The sequence below is a fragment of the Nycticebus coucang genome, chromosome 1, assembly GCF_027406575.1.
Source record: "Nycticebus coucang isolate mNycCou1 chromosome 1, mNycCou1.pri, whole genome shotgun sequence".
Classification (NCBI taxonomy): Eukaryota; Metazoa; Chordata; class Mammalia; order Primates; family Lorisidae; genus Nycticebus; species Nycticebus coucang.
The window spans coordinates 8,527,762-8,553,419 of record NC_069780.1 but is presented as its reverse complement, the minus strand read 5'-3'; the positions used below and the strand labels follow the sequence as shown (position 1 = coordinate 8,553,419).

At 44.3% G+C, this 25,658-nt stretch overlaps 1 protein-coding gene and 1 pseudogene across 2 annotated transcripts in view; both read right to left on the bottom strand.

Annotated features, from left to right (window-relative positions):
• ANXA3 (annexin A3) overlaps positions 1-15,226 on the bottom strand; it is a 52,905-nt gene extending 37,679 nt beyond the window's left edge. The window contains exons 1-2 of one of the 2 annotated variants that reach the window (XM_053590770.1): positions 15,079-15,226; positions 12,141-12,193 (exon numbers count right to left, since the gene is read on the bottom strand). In XM_053590770.1, the coding sequence (XP_053446745.1) occupies positions 12,141-12,155 (15 nt within the window). In that variant the 5' untranslated portion in view covers positions 12,156-12,193; positions 15,079-15,226. Of the gene's footprint in view, positions 1-12,140; positions 12,194-14,072; positions 14,136-15,078 lie in introns of those variants that run through there. The other variant, XM_053590845.1, reaches the window with a different exon arrangement.
• Positions 15,227-22,497: 7,271 nt separating this feature from the next.
• LOC128585728 (serine/arginine repetitive matrix protein 1-like) lies at positions 22,498-24,996 on the bottom strand (annotated as a pseudogene).
• Positions 24,997-25,658: the final 662 nt, after the last annotated feature.

The following is a 25,658-nucleotide window of genomic DNA, read 5'->3' as shown; positions in this document are numbered from 1 at the left end:
AACAATAATGACAACTGCAACAACAACAACAAAAGAAAATAGCCGGGTGTTGTGGTGGGCGCCTATAGTCCCAGCTACTTTGGATGCTGAGGCAAGAGAATCGCATAAACCCAAGAGTTTGAGGTTGCTGTGAGCTGTGATGCCACAGTACTCTACTGAGGGTGACATAGTGAGACTCTGTCTCCAAATAAATAAATACATAAATAAATAAATAAAAATAATTAGGGGTTCAAATCAAAGCTTCAGATAAACTCCAGAGCTCTCAAAGAGCCAAGGAGAAATGATCATTCTCTGCTCAAAGTCAAGACACTCAGTTGGGTCATGAAGCTTTATGATATAAGGGAAAATAGAGTAAAGTACAAAAAAATACAGCAGTCACACGATTCTTAGCAGCAGATTGCTTAAAACAGAGAGAGAAAATACAGGAATCAAAACTCAGAAAATATTCAATTTTTCAAGAAAAAGGCAGTTTTTGAAATCAAAGCAAGCTTACAGAGAAGGCCCTGAGATGAAATGTAGTCAAGTGACACAGCTGTCACAGCCCCCCGGGAGGAGCTCAAGTCCTGACCCACAGCAGAGCGTGAGCAAATCTGGATACAGGGTTATCGCAGGTGTAATTAATTAAGATGAGGCCCTCTCAGGTAAGGTGGGCCCCCAATCCAAAATGCCTAGAAGCAGGATAAAGATTTACGAAGACGAAAAGGTGTCCTGCCCCACGCTCTCTGGGAGAACACAGGCTCACCATGGAGGACCGCTTTCGGCCCTCAGCAGCTGGCTGTGGTACTAGAGGAGTTTAGGGCAGCAAGTTCATTGACCTTCACCTGCCAGTTATTTGCCCCCACCCCTTGTTGCTGCTGTGGAAACGCAAAGTCCTCTGCCATTGTCTTGTCATTAAAAATTCACTGTTCTTTGTTGAAGGGGCTGTGTAAGCATCTTCCTCTCTGAGAGCCACCCAGGGCTTCCCCTGCATATTTGAAATGCATATGTTAATAAAGTTCTGTTTGGTTTCCTCTTGTGCATCTGTCCTTTGTAACAGAGTTATTATTATTACGCTCCCAGCTCCCATACCCGTAAGCCACCAGAACCTGCGGGTCTGCAGGTTTCAGGGGGAGGATGGCCCTTGGCTCAGACTTCTACACTCCAGAACTGTGAGAGAATACATTTCCCAGCTTGTGGGACTTCTTTAGAGCAGCCCTATGTGGGTGACACAGCAGGTGACATGCAGAGAGGAAGGCTGGCTGGCACCCAGTTCCTACGGGAAAGCCTGGGGTGCCTTCTCTGACGGGCTGCCAGGGCCACTGTGCCAACGAAAGGTGGAGCCTCTGTCCACACCGCAGGTTCGCTCTGCGGCCCAGAGAGCAGAGGACAGGCAGGTGGTGGCGAACGTCCCACAGAGGGCAGGACTGGCAGCGCAGGGGCACCTGAGGGGTGCCAGGCTGACATCGAGGCTTTGTTTGCAGTGTCCAAGAGGGTGGAACGAAATGTTTCCATTGGTTCTTGTGCTCACTTGAAGGAGAAATAGTCCTAATTTCAGCTTTTCATCAGGGGCACTCTCACAGCGAGAGCCCTGGAACGTGACAGCAGGCGGGTGTGGGCCGGAGAAGGAAGCTGAATGTGATCAGGACTCAGGGAAGACAGGGACAAATACGCAATGGGTGTTGTTTCCCATGAAGCTTGAGCATAACAGCGAGAAGCCTTGACTCCTCAGAGGAGTGTGTCAACCCGCTAGCCCGGCCGCTGTCCCGTCTCACCTGCGGGTCTCCGGCCTCCTTCCGTCCGTTGTTAGTTCCTCCCCTTGCCTGACCTCCAGAGTGGGAAGTTCCTTTCTGTGTCCTGTCCTCTAATCCCGCTGCAGGTTACTCCCTCCATTCCCCCGCTGTCTGCGGACAACTTCCACAGTCAAGCTCCAGCCCAGACGTGGATGCCAAGCTTTGCTCCTGTATATTAACTGGTCTACATCTCATATCTGTTTTCTTTTTTTTTTTTATTTGGCCGGGGCTGGGTTTGAACCCGCCACCTCCGGCATATGGGACCGGCGCCCTACCCGCTGAGCCACAGGCGCCGCCCCTCATATCTGTTTTCATTTGTCACGTATCAACTCATTACTTCCTCCCAAGCTATTTCTCCCCCTTGCGACCCTCGCATGGTGGACACACCTGCTCGCTTAGCCCCCCGGAAGCACTCTGTGAGAGGCAGTGTGTCACTCCCATTTTACAGGGGAGAAGACAGAGGTGCAGAGAGCTTCAGAACTTGGTCCCAGATCCCAGGGCTAGCTTGAGGCACAGACAGGATTTGAACCCAGGCAATCCAGCTCCCACTCTGGGCCTTTCCCCAACTTGCTCTGTGTCCTCCATTGTCCCTATCCCTGCAAAAGGCACAAGAAACCTGGGCATCTGCATTGATTCCTCCCTCCGATCTAGGCCGTCTGCAAGGCCTGCTGAGAGTCTTAAGGGAGGGTTTCCGCGCACTCCTCCCAGTTTCGTGGTCACCACCACGGCCGTCCTCAACTGGAGTGTCTCCTTCTTCGCCTCCTGGGGCTCTCCGAGCATTTACCACGTGGCAGGCGAGGATCTTGTCACTCCCTACTCAGTGCTCTCCCTCTGCACTGGTCTGTGAGGCCTTGCGTGGTCTGTCCCAACTTCTCTCCACACGTGAGTTCTCTCAAAGTCCAGCGGGGTTGCTTGAACCCTTCCCCACCTGAGCGCCGCTCGTTGTCTGTGCTGCTCCCTCAGCTGGACCGAGCCTCCACCTTCAGCCCCTCCTCAGGGGCCCCCTTCCCCTGCAGGCCTTCCTCGGGGTGTGGTCTGAGGGGTCCACGTCCGCAGCCTCCCCCTCTGCAGGCCCTCAGCCCTCAGTGTCGCTCACTGTTTCCATCTCTCTTCTCTAAAATAAAGTTGCAGAGGGTGGTGACATTTTCTTTCACTCTTTACCATATATTCGAGACAGCGGCTTAATTAATAAATGTGAATGAGTCTGCCGGGAGTAGGAGGAAGCAGGACAGTGACATCCCAAGGGGTGGCATTTCTCCGCGGCCTTCCTTGGACAGTTGGCTGCCTGATGACGCTGCTTTCTGCAAATATCAATAGTGCACAAATCAAAGTGACCTTGGGAGTCACAAACTGTATCCTGGGAGGTTTCAGAGCTACTCCAGAAGCCAGGTGGTGCCAAGTGTACCGAAGAACTGAAGTGCCCTGATGTGTCCGCTGATCCTACCGTGTCCCCTGCCCGTCTCTCCAGACACCCAGTGCTTCTCCGACAAAGGCAGCAAACCCAGCTGTTGGGGCTGAGCTTGAAACACAGCACCCCAGAAAGACGCTAGCAACACAAACAGCTTCCTCAGACTAACTTCCATGTATTTGTTTGAAGATTATAAATAATTTACATTCCTTTTCTTTTGAGTCATCTAGCACCATTATCAGAGGACTATATTTTTGTCCCACAAAGTCAAGTGCTTAACTTAGTTAAGAGGTCTTGATCAAATTTTCCTCTTGGCTAAAGGTCACAAGAGTTGAGGACTAGTGTGGCTATTCTAGCCACATACTCAGCTCTACACACATCTGACTTCTGTGGGGGTGACACCTCTGTCTCTGGGACCTGCAAGCTACCTGTGGAAAAGAAAATCTGCCTCCCAGAAGTGAGGAATGTGGCGTCATCTACAACTTCTTAAATGGTCCTTGGTTGGAGGACAGTGGCTGGTTGTCTTAGTCATTTCAGGCTTTTGGAACAAAATACCATAAAGTAGGTAGCTCATAAACAATGGAGATTTATTTCTCATAGTTCTGGAGACGAGAAAATCTCAGGTCAAGCTGCCAACTGATTCAATGGCCGGCTCGCAGACAGCGCCTTCTGGCTGTGTCCTCACGTGGCAGAAGGGGTGACCCGGCTGTCTTGGGCCTCCGTTGCGAGGGCGCTGATGCCATCAATGAGGGCTCCGTGCATGTGGCCTACTCACCTCTAAAGGCCCCACCTCCCAGCATCATCACCCTGAAGGTTAAGATCCCAACACAGGACTTGGGAAGGGGGACACAGATGTGACCACGTCACCGGCTGGGCAGCACTTGGGGTCTGCCGTGGTGATACTCAGTCTCCATCCTCCTCACTTCTGCTGGGACAGGAATCCACCTGTGAGGAGCTGAGGTCAGGGACATCTATCGTTTCTAACATTCCGGGAAGACTATCTCTTATATAAATGGCCAAAGTCATTAACGTCCACAGGCTGTGATGGCAAAATGCATTATTTTATGGGCTATTTATGAGTTAGTTTGGAAGTGATAATCTTAACAAGTCACCCCAGATTTAAGAACGCTTCCTAACGTTAAGCGAACCTAGAGAATGGGAACTCCTTGAACAGTTCATATAAAGACCTTCGGGACTTGTAGGGACTCTCAGAGGACCCAAAGTATCCTGAAATCTCTTTGCAATCTTGCCCCTTCTACACTGCGTGGTGACTCTGCTGCACTCAGGACACCTCACCACTGCCGCAGACTGTCCTGCTGTCCCCTCCGCCTGGTGGCTCTTCCCCAGGATGTCCTCCGAGCTCCCTCCCTCGCTCCACGATGACGTCTGCTCCTATATGTGAACAGAAAATAACTCTCCCCATCATTCTCTTTCCCCACCTTTCCTTTTCCCCACAGCACTTAAAACTGATTTCATGTACTATATATTTCTTTATCACCTGCCTTCCCTAATAAAATGCAGGTTTATGCTTTTTTATCTCTCTTTCTCTCCTGTATCACCAGAGCCTTTATCTGGCACACAGAAGATATTCAGTAAATATTAATTGAATGAGTGAATAAAAAAATGCTTTCATGTTCTGCATCATCTCTTTCGATAATTCTCAAATGCCACTACTCACATCAAAGCCAAACTTTTCAGAGCTTTATACCAAATGAAAAAAATCCTACAAATGCAATCTTTAGTCACTACTCCTGTTTATTTTTAAAATATTTTTATTTTCATTTTTTTTTTTTGAAACAGAGTCTCAAGCTGTCACTCTCAGTACAGTGCCGTGATGTCACTGTTCACAGCAACCTCAAAGTCTTGGCTTAAGCAACCCTCTTGCCTCAGCCTCCCAAGTAGCTGGGACTACAGGCACCCGCCACAACGCCCGGCTATTTTTTGGTTGTAGTTGTCATTGTTGTTTGGCAGGCCCGGGCTGGATTCAAACCCGCCAGCCCTGGTGTATGTGGCTGGTGCCCTACCTGCTGAGCTATAGGTGCCACGCCACACTACTCCTATTTAAACACACTCCCAGAGCCTAGGTAAGGCATATAATCAAACACAAATAGTTGAAAACGAAAGGAGCAAAGATTTGATAATGGAGGGACAGACTTGAGAACTTTCTCACCTACTTCATCTCTTTTCATTCATGTGAGACCTGTGCATTCATCTTATTGCTCGATACTCTAAATATTTGTTTCTAACAGCTTTACAGCCACCAAAAAATAGACTTTTAAGAGAATCATATTTTCTCCACTTTGCATTCCTTGCTCTAAAACGGTTTTTCCACTTTGCCTCTGTCTTACTGGGCTTATTCAGTGGCTGATCATTATCTCCACAATTTATACCTTTATCATGATTAAATACAAAAGAGAGACCCTCCCTCCTTCGTGGTTGGGCTTGGACAAGGAGTGGCAAACAAGATCTCTTTAGGGTTCATTCCATTCATTCCCAGGAAGCCTTTCTCCTCTCACTCAGATTACACAGTATTTCTTTCCAGGCTTCATCCTGAAACAAAGCTTTAACGTTTGGGTTTGAAATCCAGGTCTAACCTGTTTTTCATTAACTTCCCGCAGAGGGCCATTTGTGCACCTGTCTGAGTGCCAATATTTACCTAAAGCAGCTTCAGGGAACACGGTTTAAAACACACCCCAGACAGGAAGTTGCCAGCATGCTGACGGATTCCTAACCCAAAGGGATGCCTGTGCTGCCTGGGATGTGACAACGGTTACAGAGCCAGATCTTCCACTTGAGAGGTGCTGGGTGGGAGGGAGACCAGAGGAGGAGTTCAGCATGTCTGCACACATCAACACAGGTGTTCTCCCCATGCACATTTTAACTCTGCATGATCAGTAAGAGCAAACCCACCAAGAAGGAAAGGTCTAGTCGGATGTCCCTGCCAGAGCAAGAAATGTGAAATGGACAGGGTTCTCACAAACTCTGGTGAACCCAGAAGAAACAGCTGCCAGATGCTCAGGGCTGTGTCAGCCATGGGACAAATTTAAAAAGTATTCCCTTCCCCAAATCCTCTTGCGTTTGCACAGTGCGCCCTTCCAGAGAACCCTCGCACTGCAGTCATTCCTCTCGGTTAATAGCAGAAATGAGACCACGGTGTCCCCACGTGTCAAACTGCACCAGTCTCACTCCCAGGAAAGGAAGGATGAGCTGGTGGGGAAGGAGGTGGTGCCTTCCGACTCTCACCACGAACACAGCATCATGTACCAGCTTTTCCTATTTGCAAGTGTCCCCCTTAGCAACTTTCCCCAACATTTCCACCACCGAGGATCCCTTTGTTAATATCTCCTACATGGAGCTCAGGTTTTTGAATGATCCTGTCTGCCAATCTATATTTAAAACAAAACATTAACCCATTTTCCCATTTTTCTAAACAAAACATTAACCCATTTTCCCATTTTTCTTCATCATTAGACATTTAACTATCAATCAAAACTTCAATCAGCAAAAGATAGCATCATTAGTGATAATACAGTCAGAAATAAAAGAATATGATGTCTCTGGAGTCTGTGCCTCAATGTGAGCTATGTGTATGTGGAACATTAGGAATCTACCTGGTCTTTACACTGGTTCCTGGCACAGACCTTCAAAATCCCTCGGAATTTCCTGTGTGATGGGAGTGTCAGTGTTAGCTGCTGAGGTGACTGACCACAGGTCCTCAGATACACTCAGGATGAGAGAGTAACAGAAAGGCCAGCCCTGTGATCACAGGGTCGGCCAGACTGAGTGAGGATAAAAGGGCAGCTAAGGCGCCAGCCACATACACCTGAGCTGGTGGGTTCGAATCTAGCCTGGGCCTGCCAAACAACGATGGTTATAACCAAAAAAAAATAGCTGGGTGTTGTGGTGGGCGCCTGTAGTCCCAGCCACTTGGGAGGTGGAGGCAGGAGAATCGCTTGAGCCCAGGAGTTGGAGGTTGTTGTGAGCTGTGATGCCACAGCATTCTATGCAGGGTGACAGCTTGAGGCTCTGTCTCAAAAAAAAAAGAAAAAAACAAAAGGAGCCTGGAGATGGAGATCAGTCGTGTGGCAAATGATTTAACCAACCGTGCCTATGTAATGGCACCCAAAAAACTCAGGACACAGAAGCTCAGAGGAGCTTCCAGTGGATATGCAAGGACGGTGAGGCACCCTGACTCCACAGAGGGGGGACACAGAAGCTCTGGATTCAAGACCTATCCAAAGCTTCCCCCATGTGTGCCCCTCGTAACAAACCTGTGATTGTAAGCTTAATATCTTCAGTGAGTCCTGTGAGCCATTCTGAATGAATTACTGAATTTGAGGGGGTCCCTGGAAGTGAGGAGGAGAGAGACTAAGTAATCCGCTCAAGGCCATCTTCAAGAGTACACCTTTTAACAAAACAGGGAGAATGAGGATTGTGGTTGGACTGTCTTCATTCTGCTCGCACCACAGCCTGCTGCATGAAGTTCTTGCTACTGTAATTGTTTAACTACATTTGGGATGAACTTCAAGATGGGGAAGGTATTTATGGAATACATTTTTATAGAACTTCTTTCATTCCTTACAGCCAGAGTAGCCCTACGGTCCCCTTCCTCAGTTTGTAAACTGGAGTTTAGTGTGGGGGAAAGAACGTACAGCAGACCCATATGTTAATGACAGTTCATGGTGAGGACAATTATGAGTTAGTTTAGAAAAATGTCAGTACCATAACAAAAATTCTAATTCGAGAGTTCAAACAAAGAGGAATTGCATTTATTATTATTCTGTAAAAGTAAGTTGGTAATTGACCAAGAAGTAAAGAACTCAGCATTGTAGAAGGTACGGGCAGAAAAAATACTGCTGTGGTTTCTTAATAAAGAACATGAGTTCCATGACACTCTGATTTGGAGGCTGCCCGAGTGCAGTCCAGGGAATACAAACTAATAAGGTATCAGGGCTTTTCATCAAGAACCACGTAAGATATTCAGAGATATTCATATATTTCCAAACAAAGGAAATACTAATGCCACAAGGATTATGTACTCATCTGACACAATGGCAGGGTTGCAACATCCCGGATGGAATCCAGACTTTTTTTTTAATCTTTAACGGTAATACACTGAAATCGCAACTGAAGTCTCTTGCCTTGATCCTATCACTCTAATAAACTCACCAACCACACGTGTAACCATATACGAAGCTACCGCTGTAGAAACGCAGACTTGGTCGCTTGTTTGCCTTTGTGTATGCAGGTGCTTTTGTGCACAAGAGAAAAAAAGAGGACAGGTAAAACTCTGTGATAGGAATATTCACAGTTGTGCATCTGAGGAGGCTTTTGTTTTGTACCATGGTTTAAAAAAAAAAAAAATGAAATGTCCTGTTTTAACCAATTCTAAGTACACAGTACAGTAGTGGTGAGATATTCCCCTTGTTTTGAAGCACAGCTCCGTAACTTTTTTGCTTCAGAAGTGAAACTACAAACCCATTAAGTACCTTCCCTTCCCCCCCCCCCCCTTCATTTCCAACCACCACGGTACCTTCTGTCTCTGGGCAGTTGACTAGTTACCTTATGTGAGCGGAATCATGCAGTCATTGTCATTTTGTAACTGGCTTATTACACAGAACATAGTGCTCAAGGTTTGCCCAAGCTGCAGCTGTGTCGGAATGTCCTTCCTCTGTAAGAACTGAACAGGATTTCATTGTGTTGTGAACCACATTTCCTCCAGCCAGTCATCTGTCAATGGACACTGGGCTGCCTCCTTCTCTTAGCTACTGTGAAAAGTGCTGCAGCGAACGTGGGTGTAGAACTAGCTCTCCTCAAGACCCTGCTTTCATTTTCTTTAGATATAAACCCAGAAGTGGGATTGCAGGATCATAGGGTGTCCCAAAAGTCACCCCTAAATGGGAAATTGTAGCTAAATGCACCTTTATTTTCAAAACATTCATTACAAAATTTTACAAAGAAGTGGCCCATACATACAGAATATTTTAGAAATACTTGGTACACTTTGTGTATCACTTCTGAGTTGTTCTAAATCTTTGCTCTCTGAGGTCTCTCTCATAAGTATTAGTTCTTTAGGGGAATGGGGAAAAATAAGGGGAAAAAAAGAGGCAGTAGGAACCCCCTCAGGCCAGGGCCCGTTTCTTCACCTGAGGGTCTGCCCTCTGGGGACATGGTCCCCATTCCTGGCCTGCTCCCCTCCCTTCTTTCTTGCCACCCCATGTCAAATACGACCCTCTCTGATGCAGCCACACTCCTAGGCCCTTGTGGTAGCAACACAACAGCCCCCTCGAAAAATGTCTACACCACAATCCCTGGAAACTGTCAACGTGTTATGTTTTACGACAAAATTTTACAGATGTAAGGTTCCATGCATTAAAATACGGGAATTATCCTGTATTATGTAGGTGCGCCCAACTTAATCAAGCAGAGAACTTGTCTCCAGCTGAAGGAGAAAGGGGAAGGTAAGAAAGAGATGCCCCAGAAAGAAAAGGCAAAGAGAGGCCAAGTGTAAGAAGGATTTAGTGCTCCCTAGTGCTGGCTCTGAGATGAGGGCCATGTACAAGGATGAGGAGAAATGGAGCTACCACAGCCCCTGCGGGTCGCCAGCAAAGAAAGGAAGACCTCAGTCCTACAGCTGCAAGGAGCTAGATTCTGCCAACAACTTGAATGAACTCACAGCAAGATTCTCCTCAATGTTTCCAGAAAGGGAGGCAGCCAGGCCCACTCTTAATTTTTGTGCCCTGAGACCCACTTCAGGGTTCTAACATACAGAACTGTGAGATAGTAAGTGGACATTGTTTCAAATTGCGAAATTTGTGGTGACTTGTTATGGCTGCAACAGGAAGTGACTAGACCCTCAAACACACTCATCTGGGTCTCTCCCAGCCTGTCAGAAAGGTGCCACGACTCTGCAGGCATCAGCTGGAGAGCCTGACCGATTCCACGTCCATTTACTGATGGATAACGGCTAGAGGGAAACAGTTGTTTAACACCAATATTTTGGAGGGATGTTTTTTTCCCATCTGATCCTATTAGATGCCCATAAATGCAACACGGATTTCAGATCTGGGAAGAGGGAAGATTAGCCTCCTGGCCACTGGCTGAGAGAGTAATTTGGGGTCTGGCAAATCCTTACAATATCCCATCTCCCACCCACACTGTCCCCGCCAAGGGCTGGTGACATCTCTGTACAGGCTTCTCTTTAAACTTCCCATGCCCCTTAATTATAAAACATAATTTATGTTTATAGTTTTTTTAAAAATGAACGTGTACAGGTGATACACTGAAAAGTAAAAGTGCCTTTACTCACAATTCCACCATTCCAGAAAGTTTTCAAGTAATACAGTCTTTCTGTATCTTTGTTTTTTTAAAGAAAGTCTCACTCTGTCATCCTGCCTCAGTCCCCTGAGAAGCTAGGACCACAGGCATCACAGTCGAATACGTTTTGTTTGTAGTAGAGACAGGAGTCTTGCTCTTGCTCACACTCACAACCTTGTCTCAAATGCACAACTTCAAGTGATCCTCCTGCCTCAGCCTCCCAGAGCTCCAGGATGACAGGCTCGTGAGCCACCGCACCCAGAATCCTTCCGTACACACTAATCTCTAAGTTGACTTTTTTTCATTGATCAATATACCATGGAACAGTTTCTTACACCAGTACACATAGAGCTGACCCACTTTTTCATAGTTGTTTTTAATGACCACATAAAAATGGTTATAAGTTACAAATAAATAATTTGCTAATTTATATCCTACCAGATGACCATTAATGTTATGTACATATTTTCAAAAATACAAATGAGTGCTGTTAGGCCCCTGTTTTTCCAACCTTATGCAAGTCCATCTACAAAATACATACCCAGAAGTAAAATTAACTGAGTTAAAGGACATTGCATTAAACCTCGATAGATCTTGCCAAAATACCATTCAAAAGCGTGCCGAATTCACTCGCCCAGGAAAAAGAGTATGGAGTAGCTGCCCTGCTCACATCCTCCGCCAACACTGGTCTTACCAACCCCTTCTCACCTTTATCAATGTTGTAGGTAGAAAATGTGTTACTTACATTTCTTCAATTCTTAGGCGCAGCATCTTTTCATAATTATGTAATTCTTTATTTGGCCTATTTATGTCCCTTGCAAATTTTTGCATTGAGTTCTTTTTTTTAATTTGTTTATTCAAGTTATTTGCAAGTTAAGGAAATAAGGTTTTTTCTAAGGTCCTGCAAATATTCATTTCTTTTGGGTTGTTTTCTGTCTCTATTAATAGTATTGTTTGCTATCATAATTACAAATTTGTTTTATTTTTTAAAATTCTTTTATTTATTTATTTTTTTTATTAAATCCTTTGTACATAGATCATAAATACATTGATGCCATTATGGGATTCAATGTGTTGATTATTTGTACAAATTGGAGTGCTTACATCCTACTAAGCAATTTACAAATTTATATATAAATAGATTGATATTTTCTTTTAGGCTTTTGGTTTTATGTCATGGTTGTGTCATCTCCACTCTAAGATTATTTTTCAAAATCTACCCATTTTTCAACTCCTTCATTGCTGTATTTTATTCACCTGAAATTTATTTTACTGCAAAGGGAAATGAATACAGATTTATCTTTACTCCAAATAGAAGTTTTCCTAAAATTTGTTGACTAATGCATCTCTTTTTCTCTAACGTGAAATGTCTTCTTTATCAGATAATAAATCCTTAGATTATATACTAAATTTATTGTCTGTTTTTTTGACATCTCTGCTTAGGTGTCATCACAAAGTATTTTAACTATGTAACTTTATATATACATTTAATATTTTATTATTTTTGGTATCCTCTAGCCTTTTTGGCATATTAATTCTTTAGATAAACTTTGTATCAACCTCCAAAAAATTTCTTGATATTTTGACTTTCTGTGTTTTAACTTATCATATAAGTTACTGTGCTGTGAATATTGATTTTTACTTACCCAGCTGGATGCCATGATATCCCACTTTTGCCTTGAGTTGAGATCACACTAACCTATTAAAAGAAAAAAAAATTACTAAACAGTATAAATCTATAAATCAGAATACAATCATCTCAGTTGGACCTTTAATCTTTAATCCAGAAAAAAAGAAGTCACTATTCAAAGAAAACCTCCCTGAGAAAGGGGCTGTGTCTCTGACCTCAGCTACCCCATTTGCTAAACATTCACTGAGCACTCGCCATTATGGCAAGGACTGTGAGGGCTCTGAGACAAGAGAGAAAAGAAATCTCTGTGCTTTAGGGTCTTACAAATATGTTCCTGGAAAGTGAATTTTTTAGTTATTTAAAATCCAATAGAACCATGTCGGTTACCTGGTTACTTCTAACCTGGACAGATCACCATTCCAGGGGCAGCAACACAGGAAATTGCTCCTCCCCACCAAAACAATACAGATTTTAGATGGTTTCAATTTGATTCCTTGTGCTTCACTGCAAAACTTCCATGTCCATTTTATAAGGCTCCAAGCCCCCAGCCTGTTATAAGCAGACACATCTGCTCTTTGGGAACTCACAGACATTGTTCATAAATGCTGCTATATCTGCAGGCTTGATTTAGAAATGCAAGTTGCTCCCACCCATCCTGGGAATAAAATATTCTAAAAATTCAATGATAGCCTCAGAGCAAAGTTCAACAGGAAATTACAACATTAATCCTTGGAAATACTTAGCTCTGGTTTCCTCCGGCTCTCTGTAGCCTCCGCAGTGAGTTCTCTAGTCAAGAGTCTAACAGGACACCTCTCTATACAGATCCTCCTCAACTTACAAGGGGGTTACATTCAGATAAACCCATTGTGAAGTTGAAAAATTGAAAATCAAACCATCATAAGTCGGGGACCTTCTGCATACTAAGGATATATAATTTAATAGTTCTGGTTTTGCCTCTTCACACCAGGCACAGTTTCTTTCAGCTTCAGTTTTCTCATCTGTAAAAAAGGATCTGTCGCCAGCATTGAGTGACATGTGTAAAAAAAACACCAGCTTGAGTCTTGAGTCTCGCCATGTGCCAGGTAATCAGAAAAGTACCAGCGGGTCCATTTACAAGGCTGGGGATTGTCATGTTTTTTCACTGGGGAACAAAAGTATTGAGAACATACTCAGATAAATATATGCCCCATAATCATACTGTGTATTTGGTATCACTAATAGCATCTTCGTTTTGGGTATAAAGAAGCTGGGGCAGAGAGGTATAATAACATTCCAGAATCACACGGCCAGTGAGGGGACCCCCTTCTGAACCTGGACAGCAGGATCCAAAGGGGTGAAGCTGAAGGCTCTGCCTTACCCTAGTGCCTGGCCCACCCTGGCCAAGGCTGGTACTCAATACGGGTTGAAGCAGTTATTTGTAAGTTATTTGGCAGCATTACTGACCTATGATTTAACTTGTAAGAAAAGGGACTGTTGGGCGGCGCCTTTGGCTCAGGGAATAGGGCGCTGGTCCCATATGCCGGAGATGGCGGGTTCAAACCCAGCCCTGGCCAAAAACCACAAAAGAAAAGGAAGTGCTCCACAATCCCTTTTGGCTAAATGTCCCAACACACCCTTTGTCAAAAAGGATTACAGCTGTCTACATAATTTCCTTTTACTTCCTGCCCTAGTGTTAGTTCTAAACAGGTTTCTCTCCACAACCGCACAGATCTGGGAACAAAGTCCTGGTTTTCTTTACAGTTTTCAATCCCTTTTCTGTTCAGTCTGAAGTTTTCTGACTCATGAACACCAACAGCGGTATCTTTGTGCAGTAACGTTTAAATTAGTTACACTTCCAGGACGCTGATGAACGAGGTGGTACAGGGTAGTTCAGAAGGTCAGAATCGTGCTCTCTGTGCTGAGCACAAATCCTTGGAAACGATTTAGCCCCAGCTGTGCAACTTCTTACCAGCAGTTGGAGGGGCTCCACCCGGCCAGAACCAGGAGGAAACGCGCGTTTCCACATACGGCCATTGTCATCTAGTACCCAGATCTCCCACCTGTGGCTCAAATGCCAGTGGGGTGATTCATTCCAGGGAGTAGGATTCTGTTGCAATCAAAGAAAACAGTCTTTTCAGGAAAAAGTGAACTTCTCCAACTTCCAACGCCCAGTATTTAAATCCTCTTAGAAAAGGGAAATAAATTGCCCGGGCGGCGCCTGTGGCTCAGTCGGTAAGGCGCCAGCCCCATATACCGAGGGTGGCGGGTTCAAACCCGGCCCCGGCCAAACTGCAACCAAAAAAAAAAAAATAGCCGGGCGTTGTGGCGGGCGCCTGTGGTCCCAGCTACTCGGGAGGCTGAGGCAAGAGAATCGCTTAAGCCCAGGAGTTGGAGGTTGCTGTGAGCTGTGTGAGGCCACGGCACTCTACCGAGGGCCATAAAGTGAGACTCTGTCTCTACAAAAAAAAAATAAATCAATAAATAAATTGCCCGTAGGAAGAGGAGAGCGCGCTCGCAGCCGGTGAGGTCCAAGTCCTCAGAACAGAGCTCCGAGCCAGGCTGCTCTGGGACTCCCGGGACCCCAGGACTATTCTGTCTCCCCGCTTTTTGTTGTTTTTTCCCAGACTTTTCGGATTGGGGAGGTGGTGATTGACGACCTGTATCCCCTACGCGTTCGCTGGGATGAAAAGCGAAGCGTCCAGGGAGAGAGGACGACTAGGTGTCAGCTCGGGCCTCGCCATGACCACAGCTGGGCGGGCCTCCCAGGGCACTGCCCGTTCGCTGCCCCTTGTTCCTGGATTCTGAGCCGCAGGACGTGGGCTCCGTGTCCGCTGGGGCCCCTGCAGCCCCGCTCCCGCGCAGCTGGGCCGGGATCCGGCGCTCCGGGGCAAGGGACCAAGGGACTCCGACCGCTCCGGGCCACCGCAGCCGGCGGCGGACGGAGGGGCGCGGGGACGCGCCGGGGCTGCACTTACCGGGACGCGTGGCGGGGCGAGACCGGCCGGCGGGACGCCTGCGAGCAAAGGAAGGTGCGCCCCGGGGCGCGCTCGGGCTCGCGGGCGCGGCGGCCGCGCCCACACCCACCTCCCGCCCTCCGGGGGCGGAGGCCCAGCGAGCCCATCTGCGTCTCCGCCGCCTGCGCCCTCCCGGGCCTCGGAGTCTTCCCCATCCTGTTTTCCAGCGTCCTCATATGGAAACGCATTTCCTCCGTTTTCACCTCTCCTTTACTTCCCTGAAGTTCTTTGAATTGATTGCTATGCTGACTTTGTTTTAGAACCTTGTGGACGTAGAGAGCAGCTGGTCCCCACCCCCAGGGAAGTCCCGTGCTGGCGCCGGGGGCAGGCACCTTACACAGCCAGGGGCATTTATCGAGTACTACGTGTTAACCTTGTGCCAGGCACTCTTCCAAATCCCAGTCTGCACCAATTTAAATTTGTATTACAACTCCATATAAAGTAGATACTATTGTTCTTATTTTGTAAATGAGGAAATTGAGACATAGAGAGATTAGGTAACTTAAACGGAGTCACACCAAGAGTAAATACACGAGCCACATTTTTGAGCCCAAGTATTTTAGTAGTGTCCTTCTGCCAGGGTGATCGACTCTGGCGTGAGGATTTGAATCAAAGACTCGGGGAGATAGTAAGACGCAAGGCCATTCTAGGCATTTGGTAACAACGAAAGCCCTAATTGTATGAGGGTATTATGAGCAGCTGTGTGTTGAAGGATGTAGTAGAAGGTAATGAAAGTTACCATTTATTGGACATCAGGCATTGAGATAAGTCGGTAATTACATTACCTCTTTATCTTCAAGGCAGCTCTTAGGAGACGCCATTTTTATCAGAATTTGCAGCAAAGGAAATTAAGGCTTAGAAAAATTTACACCAGAACTGGCGGGTTTGAATCCAGCCCAGGCTGGCCAAACTGTTGCAGGAAGACAAGGCCCAAAGGAGAGAAAGAGCGTTTCTCTTTCACCACGTTTGTAAGAGGAAGGGCTTTATTCACCAGCCAGGAGCTTACAGCATAGAAGAATTCCAAATGCCCAGGCTCCCAGACTGACTTGGTCTTTCCCTTTTTATCAACAGTCAGAAAGTTCCACCCACAGGTACCCTTCTCATTGGCCAGTTTGAATCAAGTGGGAGATGCTATTCCAGCCTCTATAGAACTACAGGATTTCACAGAACTTGGAAATTTCCAAGTTCCAGGAAGTTAAGTTTACAAATTCCAAAGCTGAGTCACCATGGAGAGGACCCTGCAAGTGTATCCTTGTGGTGTCCTTGAGAACACCTGTTCTCCTAGACCTCACCCTTCTCTGGTATCCTCTCTCAAAACAACAATGACAAATACAACCAAAAAATAGCCTGGTATTGTGGCTGGCGCCTGTAGTCCCAGCTACTTGAGAGGCTGAGGCAAGAGAATCACTTAAGCCCAAGAGTTTGAGGTTGCTGTGAGCTGTGATGCCACTGAACTCTACCCAGGGGTCCAGTCTGGATGAAATGGACTAATTCCTTGAAAGATATGAATTGCTGAAACTGGCTAAAAAAGAAATAGGCATATAAATAGGCTTACATTTATTAAAGAATTGGAATCAATAAGTAATTAACTTCCAAAACAGAAAGTACCAGGTCCAGATGGAAATATAGGGAATACTTCTTAACTCATTCTGAGACCAGAGTTACCCTAATACCAAAACCAGACAAAGACATCACAAGAAAGGAAACTACACACCAACATCTCTCATAAACACAGGTGCAAAATTTCTCAACAAAATATTAGCAAATTGAACCCATTAAGTATAAAAATAATTATACACCATGGCCAAGTGTAATTTATCCCGGTGTTCAAGTCTGGTTCAACATTTAAAAATCAACTAATATAATCCACTACATAAATAGGCTAAAGAAGAAAAATCACAAGATCATATCAGTAAATACAAAAAAAGCATTTGACAAAATCCAAAATTGATTCATGATTAAAAATTTCAGTAAACTAGTGACAAAGGGGAACTTCCTCAACCTGATAAAGAGCCTGCAGCTGACATCATATCATACTAGAAGATTTCCTATTAAGATCAGAAACTATAGACAGTGACGTTCCTCTTACTGCTGCTTTGTAACATTGTATTGGAAGGCCTACCTAATGCAATAAGACAAGCTAAAGAAATAAAAGCTATACAAATCAGAAGGAAGAAATACCACTGTCTTTGCAGATGACATGGTCCTCTATATAGAAAATCCAAAATAATTAAAAAGAAAATTCTGGAACTAATAAGCAAGTATAGCAAGGAACAGCATACAGGTTAATATTATGAAAGCCAATCACTTTTCTATGGATGAGCAAGGAAGAGATGGAATTTGAAATTAAAAACATATACCATTTATGTTAGAACTCCCCCATATGAAATGCTTAGGTATAAATCTAACAAAATATGTACAAGATAGATATGAAGAAAACTACAAAATTCTGATGAAAAAAAACCAACGAAGAACTGAATAAACTGAGAGATGTTCATTAATAGTAAGACAATATTGTGACAATGTCAGTTCTTTCTAATACAATTTAAAGATTCAATGCAATCCCAATCAAAATCCAAGCAAATTATTTAGTGGATATTGACTGACTTTAGAGTGTATGCAAAGAAGCAAATAACCCACAATAGCCAACACAATACTGAAGGAGAGGAACAAAGTTGGAGGACTCACACTACCCACTTCAAGACATATTATGAATTATAAAGCTACAGTAATTAAGACAGTGTGATATTGGCGAAAGAAGATATAACTAGATCAACGGACAGAATAGAAACCCTGAATTAGACCCACATCATTACAGACAACAGCTCTTCAACAAAGGAGCAGAGGCCAGAGGTAAAACAATGGAAAAAGAGGGCGGCGCCTGTGGCTCAAGGAGGAGGGTGCCGGTCCCATGGAGGTGGTGGGTTCAAACCCAGCCCTGGCCAAAAAAAAAAAAAAACAATGGAAAAAGATCACATTTTCATCAAATGATGCTGGAACAACGGGACATCCACATGCAAAAAGAAAAAAATGAATCTAGACACAGATGTTACATCCTTCACAAAAATTAACTCAAAATAGATCATGAACTTAATGTAAAGCCCAAAACGGTAAGACTTCTGGAAGGTAGCCTAGCAGAAAATCTAAATAACTTTGCACTTTTTAATAACTTTGTAGATGCAACACCAAAGGCAAGATCTGTGAAAGAAAGAACAATAAGCTGGAATTCATTAAAATTAAAGACTTCCGCTTTGTGAAAGACAAACTGAAGATAAGGAAAAGACAAGCCACTGACTGGAAGAAAATATGTGTTTGCAAAAGACAATTCAGATAAAGGACTTGATCCCCAAATAAATCAAGAGCTCTTAAAACTCAGAAGATTAATTGCCCAATTTTAAAATGTTCAAAAAATATGAACAGATATCTCCTCAAAGAAAATATACAAATGGCAAGAAAGCACATGAAATTTGGGAATTGGAAACTAAAACAACGGTTAGATACCACTACACACCTGTAAGAATAGCTAAAACACCAAATGCTGGTAAGAATGTGGAGCAACAAGAATTCTCATTCATTGCTGGTGGGAATACAAAATGGTCAGTCACTTGGAAGAGAGTTTGCCAATTTGTAAATAATCTTACCAATTTGTGCTCACTGCTATTTGTCCAAAGGAGTTGAAAACTTACAGCCGCCTCAAAATTTGCACATGGAGTGAAACTTAGTAAATGTAGAATAGAAATGTCTTAACACCATAACTAAGAAAATGCAGGAAGGCTATGTTAACCAGTGTGATGAAAATGTGTCAAATGGTCTATAAAACCAGTGTATGGTGCCCCATGATTGCATTAATGTACACAGCTATGATTTAACAATAAAAAAAAAGAAAAGAAAAAAATTGCACATGGATATTTATAGTGGCTTTCTTCATTATTAACAAAACTTGGAAGCAATCAAGATGTCCTTCGCAGGTGAATGGATAAATACACTGGGCTACATCCAGACAATGGGATATTACTTAGGGCTAATTGTGCATCAACCGTGAACACATGTGAAAGAAATTTAAGTGTATATTATTAATAAGAAGCAAATCTGTAAAGGTTACATACTATATAATTCTGCCTATATGATATTCTGGAAAAGGTAACGCTATGGAGACAGTGAAAAGGTCGGTGGTTACCAGGGATCGTGGGGAGGTAGGGGAATCAGCCGAGCACAGAGGATTTTTACAGTGAAGATATTCTGTATGATCTGATAATGGTGGACATGTGTCATTATACATTTGTTAGAATCCAAAGGAGGTACACCCCTAAGACTGAACCCTGATGTAAACTATGGACTTTGGTGATCATGGTGTGTCAATGTAGGTTCATCAGTGGTGTAAGGACAGGAAAAAGTGGGCTTTTCCCCCCATGGCCTGGGTGTGGCACAAGACGAAGTTGTCAAGGCTTTATTCCCACGGGGAAGGTGCCACGTATTCCTAGACAGCCCTAACAGTGCACAGCGAAGTCGTGTTATGTAGCTATTGCTTGGCACGTTGCCACTGCTGTTCCGCTGGGTATAAAGTGCCCAGGTCCTTTCTCTCATGCAGACTGTGGACTGCCCATTAGGAAGTGTAACTCAGCTCCCTGGCTGCCGGGAAGGAGCTGGGGAGTCTTGCCTGCTCACTCCTCTTACCGGTGGGTGAACTGCATAAAGCTTGTTGCACCTGCCCTTCATGCCTGAGTTTCTCTGCCGTCTGGTGGAGAAACTCTGCCCACTCTGGCAGGGGGCATTGATAACAGGGGAGACGATGTGTGTCTGGGGGCCTGGGGTGCACGGGGAATCTCTGTACCCTCTACTCGATTTTGCTGGAAGCCTAAAGGACACGAATTACTAATATCAGACCTGAAGAAGGGCACAGGGCGGCACCTGTGGCTCAAAGGAGTAGGGTGCCAGCCCCATATGCTGGAGGTGGCAGGTTCAAACCCAGCCCTAGCCAAAAAAAAAAAAAGGGGGGGGCACCTACAGCTGTTTTAAAAAATAAAGCCGGTTAAAAATACATCATGGTTGTCAACTTTCGGTTTGGTTTATTTACAGAAAGTTAAACTGTGTGAGTGCATTTATCTGTCCTCTTCCTGGAGGATGATTCCCAAAACCAGCACAGATCCCGCTTCCACGCCGAGGGAAAGAGCCTCCTCCACTGCCTGAGTGTGAGCTGAAGAGATTGCAGCTGTGGTCCTCAAAGCCGGGCGCTAGGACCTGGAAACTCATTACAAACACATCTCTCTCTCAGACCCTACACTTTGTGCACCCTAATGTTTGAGAACCTTGGTTTAAGAGGAGCTGCAAGGGAGAAACCAGAGAACTGGCCAAGGGAGGAGCCCGGGAGCTCCCCAGATCTAAGATCTGAAATGATGAGCTTTCTGCCAAGCAAAAAGACAGGACCAAGTTCTGCATTCTAGTCTGATTGTGGCTCCTGACTCTGATTCAGAAATCACTATAGCCTATTAAATCCCATATCATCTTGGAAAATTCTGAGATTAGCATAGGGATGGGTGGAAACTATCTACTGAGAATTTGTTATTTATGACAAGATGTTGAGAAATGCATGACTGTGTGCTCATCGACCAAGTGTAAATTAGATGTGACTGCCTCTCTCTGGCAAATACTGGGACTAGCTCAGAGGGATTCAATTAATTCTACAGGTTGTATTTCAATGCAGCTGGGAGTAGTAGGGCTGGATTTAGATCCAGAAGGAAATGAGTAACAGGAGGTGTTTACCGGTAGGATTTATTTTAATCGTTTCTAGTTCAGGGTTTTTTAACCTCTTTGGTTTCAGGATGGCAACTTCAAAATGAAGCATATGCTAACTGTTTTTTGAGTTTTCTAGTTGTAACTACTGCCCAGTTACCACCATTTAGACTGGAATCATGCCAGAGCATCTTATAAAATTAATATTTCTCCTCCATAGGATGAATTTTCGCAGAAGGAAACAGTAGATGGTGATGTTTAGGATGCTGGAAACTAGGTAGATAGTCATCCAGAAAAAAATTCAGAAAAGAATATTTGATTAAATTTTTGCTATTTTGAATACATAGAATAATTTTATAGTTTTATGAGAAATTAATTTTCTATATCAACTTTTTTCTGTTCAGCAGAACAATTTGAGAGACTTTCACATAGAAAGGCTTTGAGCAAAGTTACTGAGGTATATAAAATACATGGTAAAATGTCAGAGAAAAACTAATTGACCATGTGGTTGTGGACGTTCATATGCAGAGGGTGCTAAAAAAGTATGCACATTTTAAGAAAAAAAGCTGTATTAAAATTGTAATAATATATGCCAATAATGTTTGTTATGTCATATAATTGTATCTGTTATCTCTTATAATTGCAGAAGTCAAACGTGACTTGAACATTATCTATACTTACTGCATCTGTGTGGCAGGAATACTACATGAAGTTGTGCTATGGTTCATTGCTTGGCAATCCCACCATCAGTGACATTATGCCGGGAGGCTGAAGTCAGCCATAGTGCAAGTTATCAGCAAATGCTGTAAATTGGGCTTCCCCTGATCCCCAAATCAGTTTTAAACATTTATCAGCATGACACTGTTTATGATAATGGGGTGATTCAAAATTGAGATATACTTTGAGTTCAAGTATGTGTTTGTGATTTATATTAGAAAAGTAACCAAACAGCACTGAATTGAAACACTAGGTAAGAGACTGGGCAGAAAAGAGTACACTTAAAGGGCTTGAATAAAGAGTTTAATAAAGGCATTGTTTATAGAAGTGCAGGGAGGGTTAGGTTAGGATATCAATCATTACTACCTCTTAGCCTTGCTTGGGCAAGGGAGGTAAGGAGTTTGATCAGAACCTGTGAGGGCTTCAACTATAGAAGAAAGGCTGTCCCACATGACCTTTGGCCAGGAGGAATGCAGCCACACCAGCACCACAAGGCAGGAGAGTGCAGGGAGGAGGGTAGATACACACCATCTTCTCTCCCATCAGTGGTGCCACTTGGCCAACCTCAACCAGAAGCCCACCAGGTCAAGGAAGCCTTGGAGAAGCAGGTGATAAATCTGATTTCCTGGAGTGTAGGGCAGGACAGAGTTGGTGTGAAGCAAATAGAATAGCAGCATAAGTACTTCTGGGAGTTAGAAGTATCAAGCATTGGTTCATTTTGGAAACATTAGTTAGTGCTACTTTAAGGGAGACATTTTGATACTGTTTTTTATCAATTTATGGAAATTATTACAGAAATCAATAAACTTTTTTTTTTGACTTTCAGTATCTTTAAGAACTAGTTTGAAGTCAGAAAGACTGATTTTACAATTTTGATAGTGGAAAGTTTGTCAAACATCAAAGGTTTACAAAACACTTGTTATCATAACAGAATATTACAGGTTACTATAAATTAATATTTATTCAGCCAAAGTAAAAGATTATGAGCAAAACTACCCTTTAATAAAGACTCAGCTTCCCAAATTGTAAGACCTAATGAAAACAAACTGAACAAATAAGCTAAGAAAGAAGCCTACTGAATTTCTCTTTATCCCCCCTTTTCTTTTTCTTTTCTTTTTTGAGCCAGAGCCTCAAGCTGTCCCCCTGGGTAGAGTACCGTGGCATCACAGCTCACAGCAACCTCCAACTCTTGGGCTCAAGCTTTTCTCTTGCCTCTACCTCCCAAGTAGCTGGGACTACAGGCACCTGCCACAATGCCCAGCTATTCTTTGGTTGCAGCCATCATTGTTGTTTGGCTGGCGGGGCTGGATTCGAACCCCTGTGAGCTCAGGTGTATGTGGCTGGCACCTTAGCCACTTGAGCCACAGGTGCCGAACCTATCCCCCTTTTTTATTTTTTGCAGTTTACTTAAAAGGTGAACAACAATCTTTTACTATCTCTATCAACATTACATGAAAATATTGTTTAAAAGGAAACAAACTTATCTTTACATTAATGTATGCAATGTTAAAGTTAATTTTTTTAAATGTAGAAATTGATTCTGTTTAATTGACAAGCTATATATAGCTTTAGTTAAAAAAAAAAAAAAAGTGAAACAAAGACCCTATTTCAAAGTCTAGGCCCTGCCAGCCTTCCAAAAACAAGAGCTCTGAAAGTTGTATATACCAACTGGAAGAAGAAGACAAAAATACAAATGGAGTATACAATATTCATGTATTTTAATGAATATAAAATATTCATTTATATTTTTGTGGTAGTTCAACAGTGGTCTTATTTCTGGGCTAGTTTACAAACTATACAAGGTTGGAAGCATAACTTAAATGGGTGCTAAGACTCAAAGGAGAAAAAAAGAAAAAGATCAAAAAGGAAAAAACCCTCTTGGAATAACCAGGGGCATTTAAAGGAACCATAAGAATGCCACTAATATTTACACCCCCTTTTTAAAAAAGGGAATTTTTGGGCTTAGAATATTTCACTCTAAATGAATTGATGTCAGCTGTCAATGAAAGAATCACTAACACACTGCAGACACCTTTTGCAATGTAAACCCGTGCTTCCCCCTTTTTTTACATGGTGAACTTCTACCTAGCAATGATTATAACAAATGTTACAGTCTAAAGCTCAAACACATTTTAGCAATTTTTGAAACTGAATTGCGTACAAACCAAATAAAATTTACATCAAAACAAACATTTCCACCTAAGACTGTGGGGTCACTTGGCCTCGCGCATTGATCCAGGGCCTTTTCGCTCAGGAGCTCTTCTAAGTCGTCAAGGTCTTGTTCTGCTTCACTTTCAGTCTCCTTCTCAGGCTCTGGCGCTGTCGTGGCCGAGTCCTTGGTCCGAGTGGTGGTGTAGGAGACCTGCACCTTCGAGGAGCAGGGGCAGAAGGTGAACGTCGCCTTCTAGAGGGTGGTGGGGAGGGACTTGTCCGTCTACCACCAGGGGACGTCTCTTTGCAGCGCTTTCTGGGCGATGAAGAGACGCTCCAGGAAGGGGAATGTCTCCGCCGCCTGCCCTCCTCACCACTTTTCACCTGAGACCTCTTGGGTCTTTATCTTCTGAGGAGGAGGAGGACCCAGAGTCAGATGAAGGCTGCTGGTTCTGCCATCTGTCTCCGCGTCTCTGCTGCACAGAACCCGCGGCGGCCATTCTGCCTCCTCTATCTTCTTGTGATTCAGATAACTCTACTTTTCTAGGCTTCGGAGCTGGTGAAGGGACTCTCTTTTCGCAGCACCTTTATGTTTTGTCACTTTACCGGAAGTTCTCCCTGGAGACACAGAAACACGACTTTTTCTTGTAGGATTGATTGCTGGGGGTTGGGCAATGCGGGTTTGGTGGTGGAGCTGCAGGAGGTGATGGCCTGGGCTTTCCTTGGAGGACGGCCGTGCTGAAGGAGATAACCCCGCGTTCCTCCAGGGGCACGATGTCTGCTCAGGGGGCTCCTTTGGCGGTGACGGGGTACGAGATGAAGAGGAGGATGAGCTGCTCCCAGATGAGGATGCTGAAGGCCGCCCTCGTTCTGCTGGAGATCTGCTCCCTCTGTGCCTTGGTGGAGTCCTCGTTCCAGGAGATGGACGCCTTCTTGGGTGTGGCTGCCTGCTAGGTGAGCGTGACCTTGGTAGGGAGCTATGACGCCGTCTGGGTCGAGTGTGAGGGGGACAGCCAGAATTTGTCCGGGAATCTTGATTTGGAATGTGACCAAGATCTTCTGGGACTTCTCCTTTTCCTTTTCTGTTGTGGATTTTTTTTCTGGAGAAGGTTCTGTAGGCTTTGGTATAGGTTCAGGCTTGGGAACTTTTGGGATGTCACTCGTAGAAATGGCCTCTTGTATTGAAGGTTCTGGGAGCTCTGGAGTTTTTTCCTTCTTTCCTGGAGCAGGGGATGGACTGGCTCTTGGTTCTGTGATAGCGAGGTTGAGAATGGCTGCACTTTATCTCCTGACAGGGGAAGATTGTCTTCTAAGGGAAGGAGATTTGGATTTGCGTCTTTTTTTTCTAGGCATTCTGCAAACTTCAGCTGCTTCAGTAGTGTCTTCTGTTTGTTGCTGAACCTATTATCCTGGTCCACACTTGTTCCATGGCAGAATCCCACGTCCATCTTGCTGCCGGGTTAGGAAATCGGTCCCTGTCCCAGGGTGCACTGCGCTGATGGGGGTGGGACCTGAGGGGGCGGGACCTGAGGGGGCGGGACTGGCAGGGGAGGGACATGAGGGGGCCGGACCGGCGGGGGCGGCAAAGCCGAAACCCTGGGGAAATGAACCCAGGGAAATGACCTCTATGACTTGCTGGCTAGTCTTGGGGCTTGATAGCCGTAAACCAAAATGACCCTAGGGATAAAAGTCTGGCTTTTTAAAGAGAGGGCTGCACCATAGATCTATTTTGTTGTATCAATCAAGTGATGAAACTTTTTATGATAAGGATTAAATCTAGGCTATAATGAGCTTGGGACCATTTTTGAGCAACATCAAATTGTGCTTGTGAAGCCTTCAAAGATTGGAAATTCTGACATTCAAATAAAACTTTAAAAGAAAATTATGCAGGACAACTATCTCACAGGATTGTTCTGAGGATTGAATGAAGTACAGAATATGAA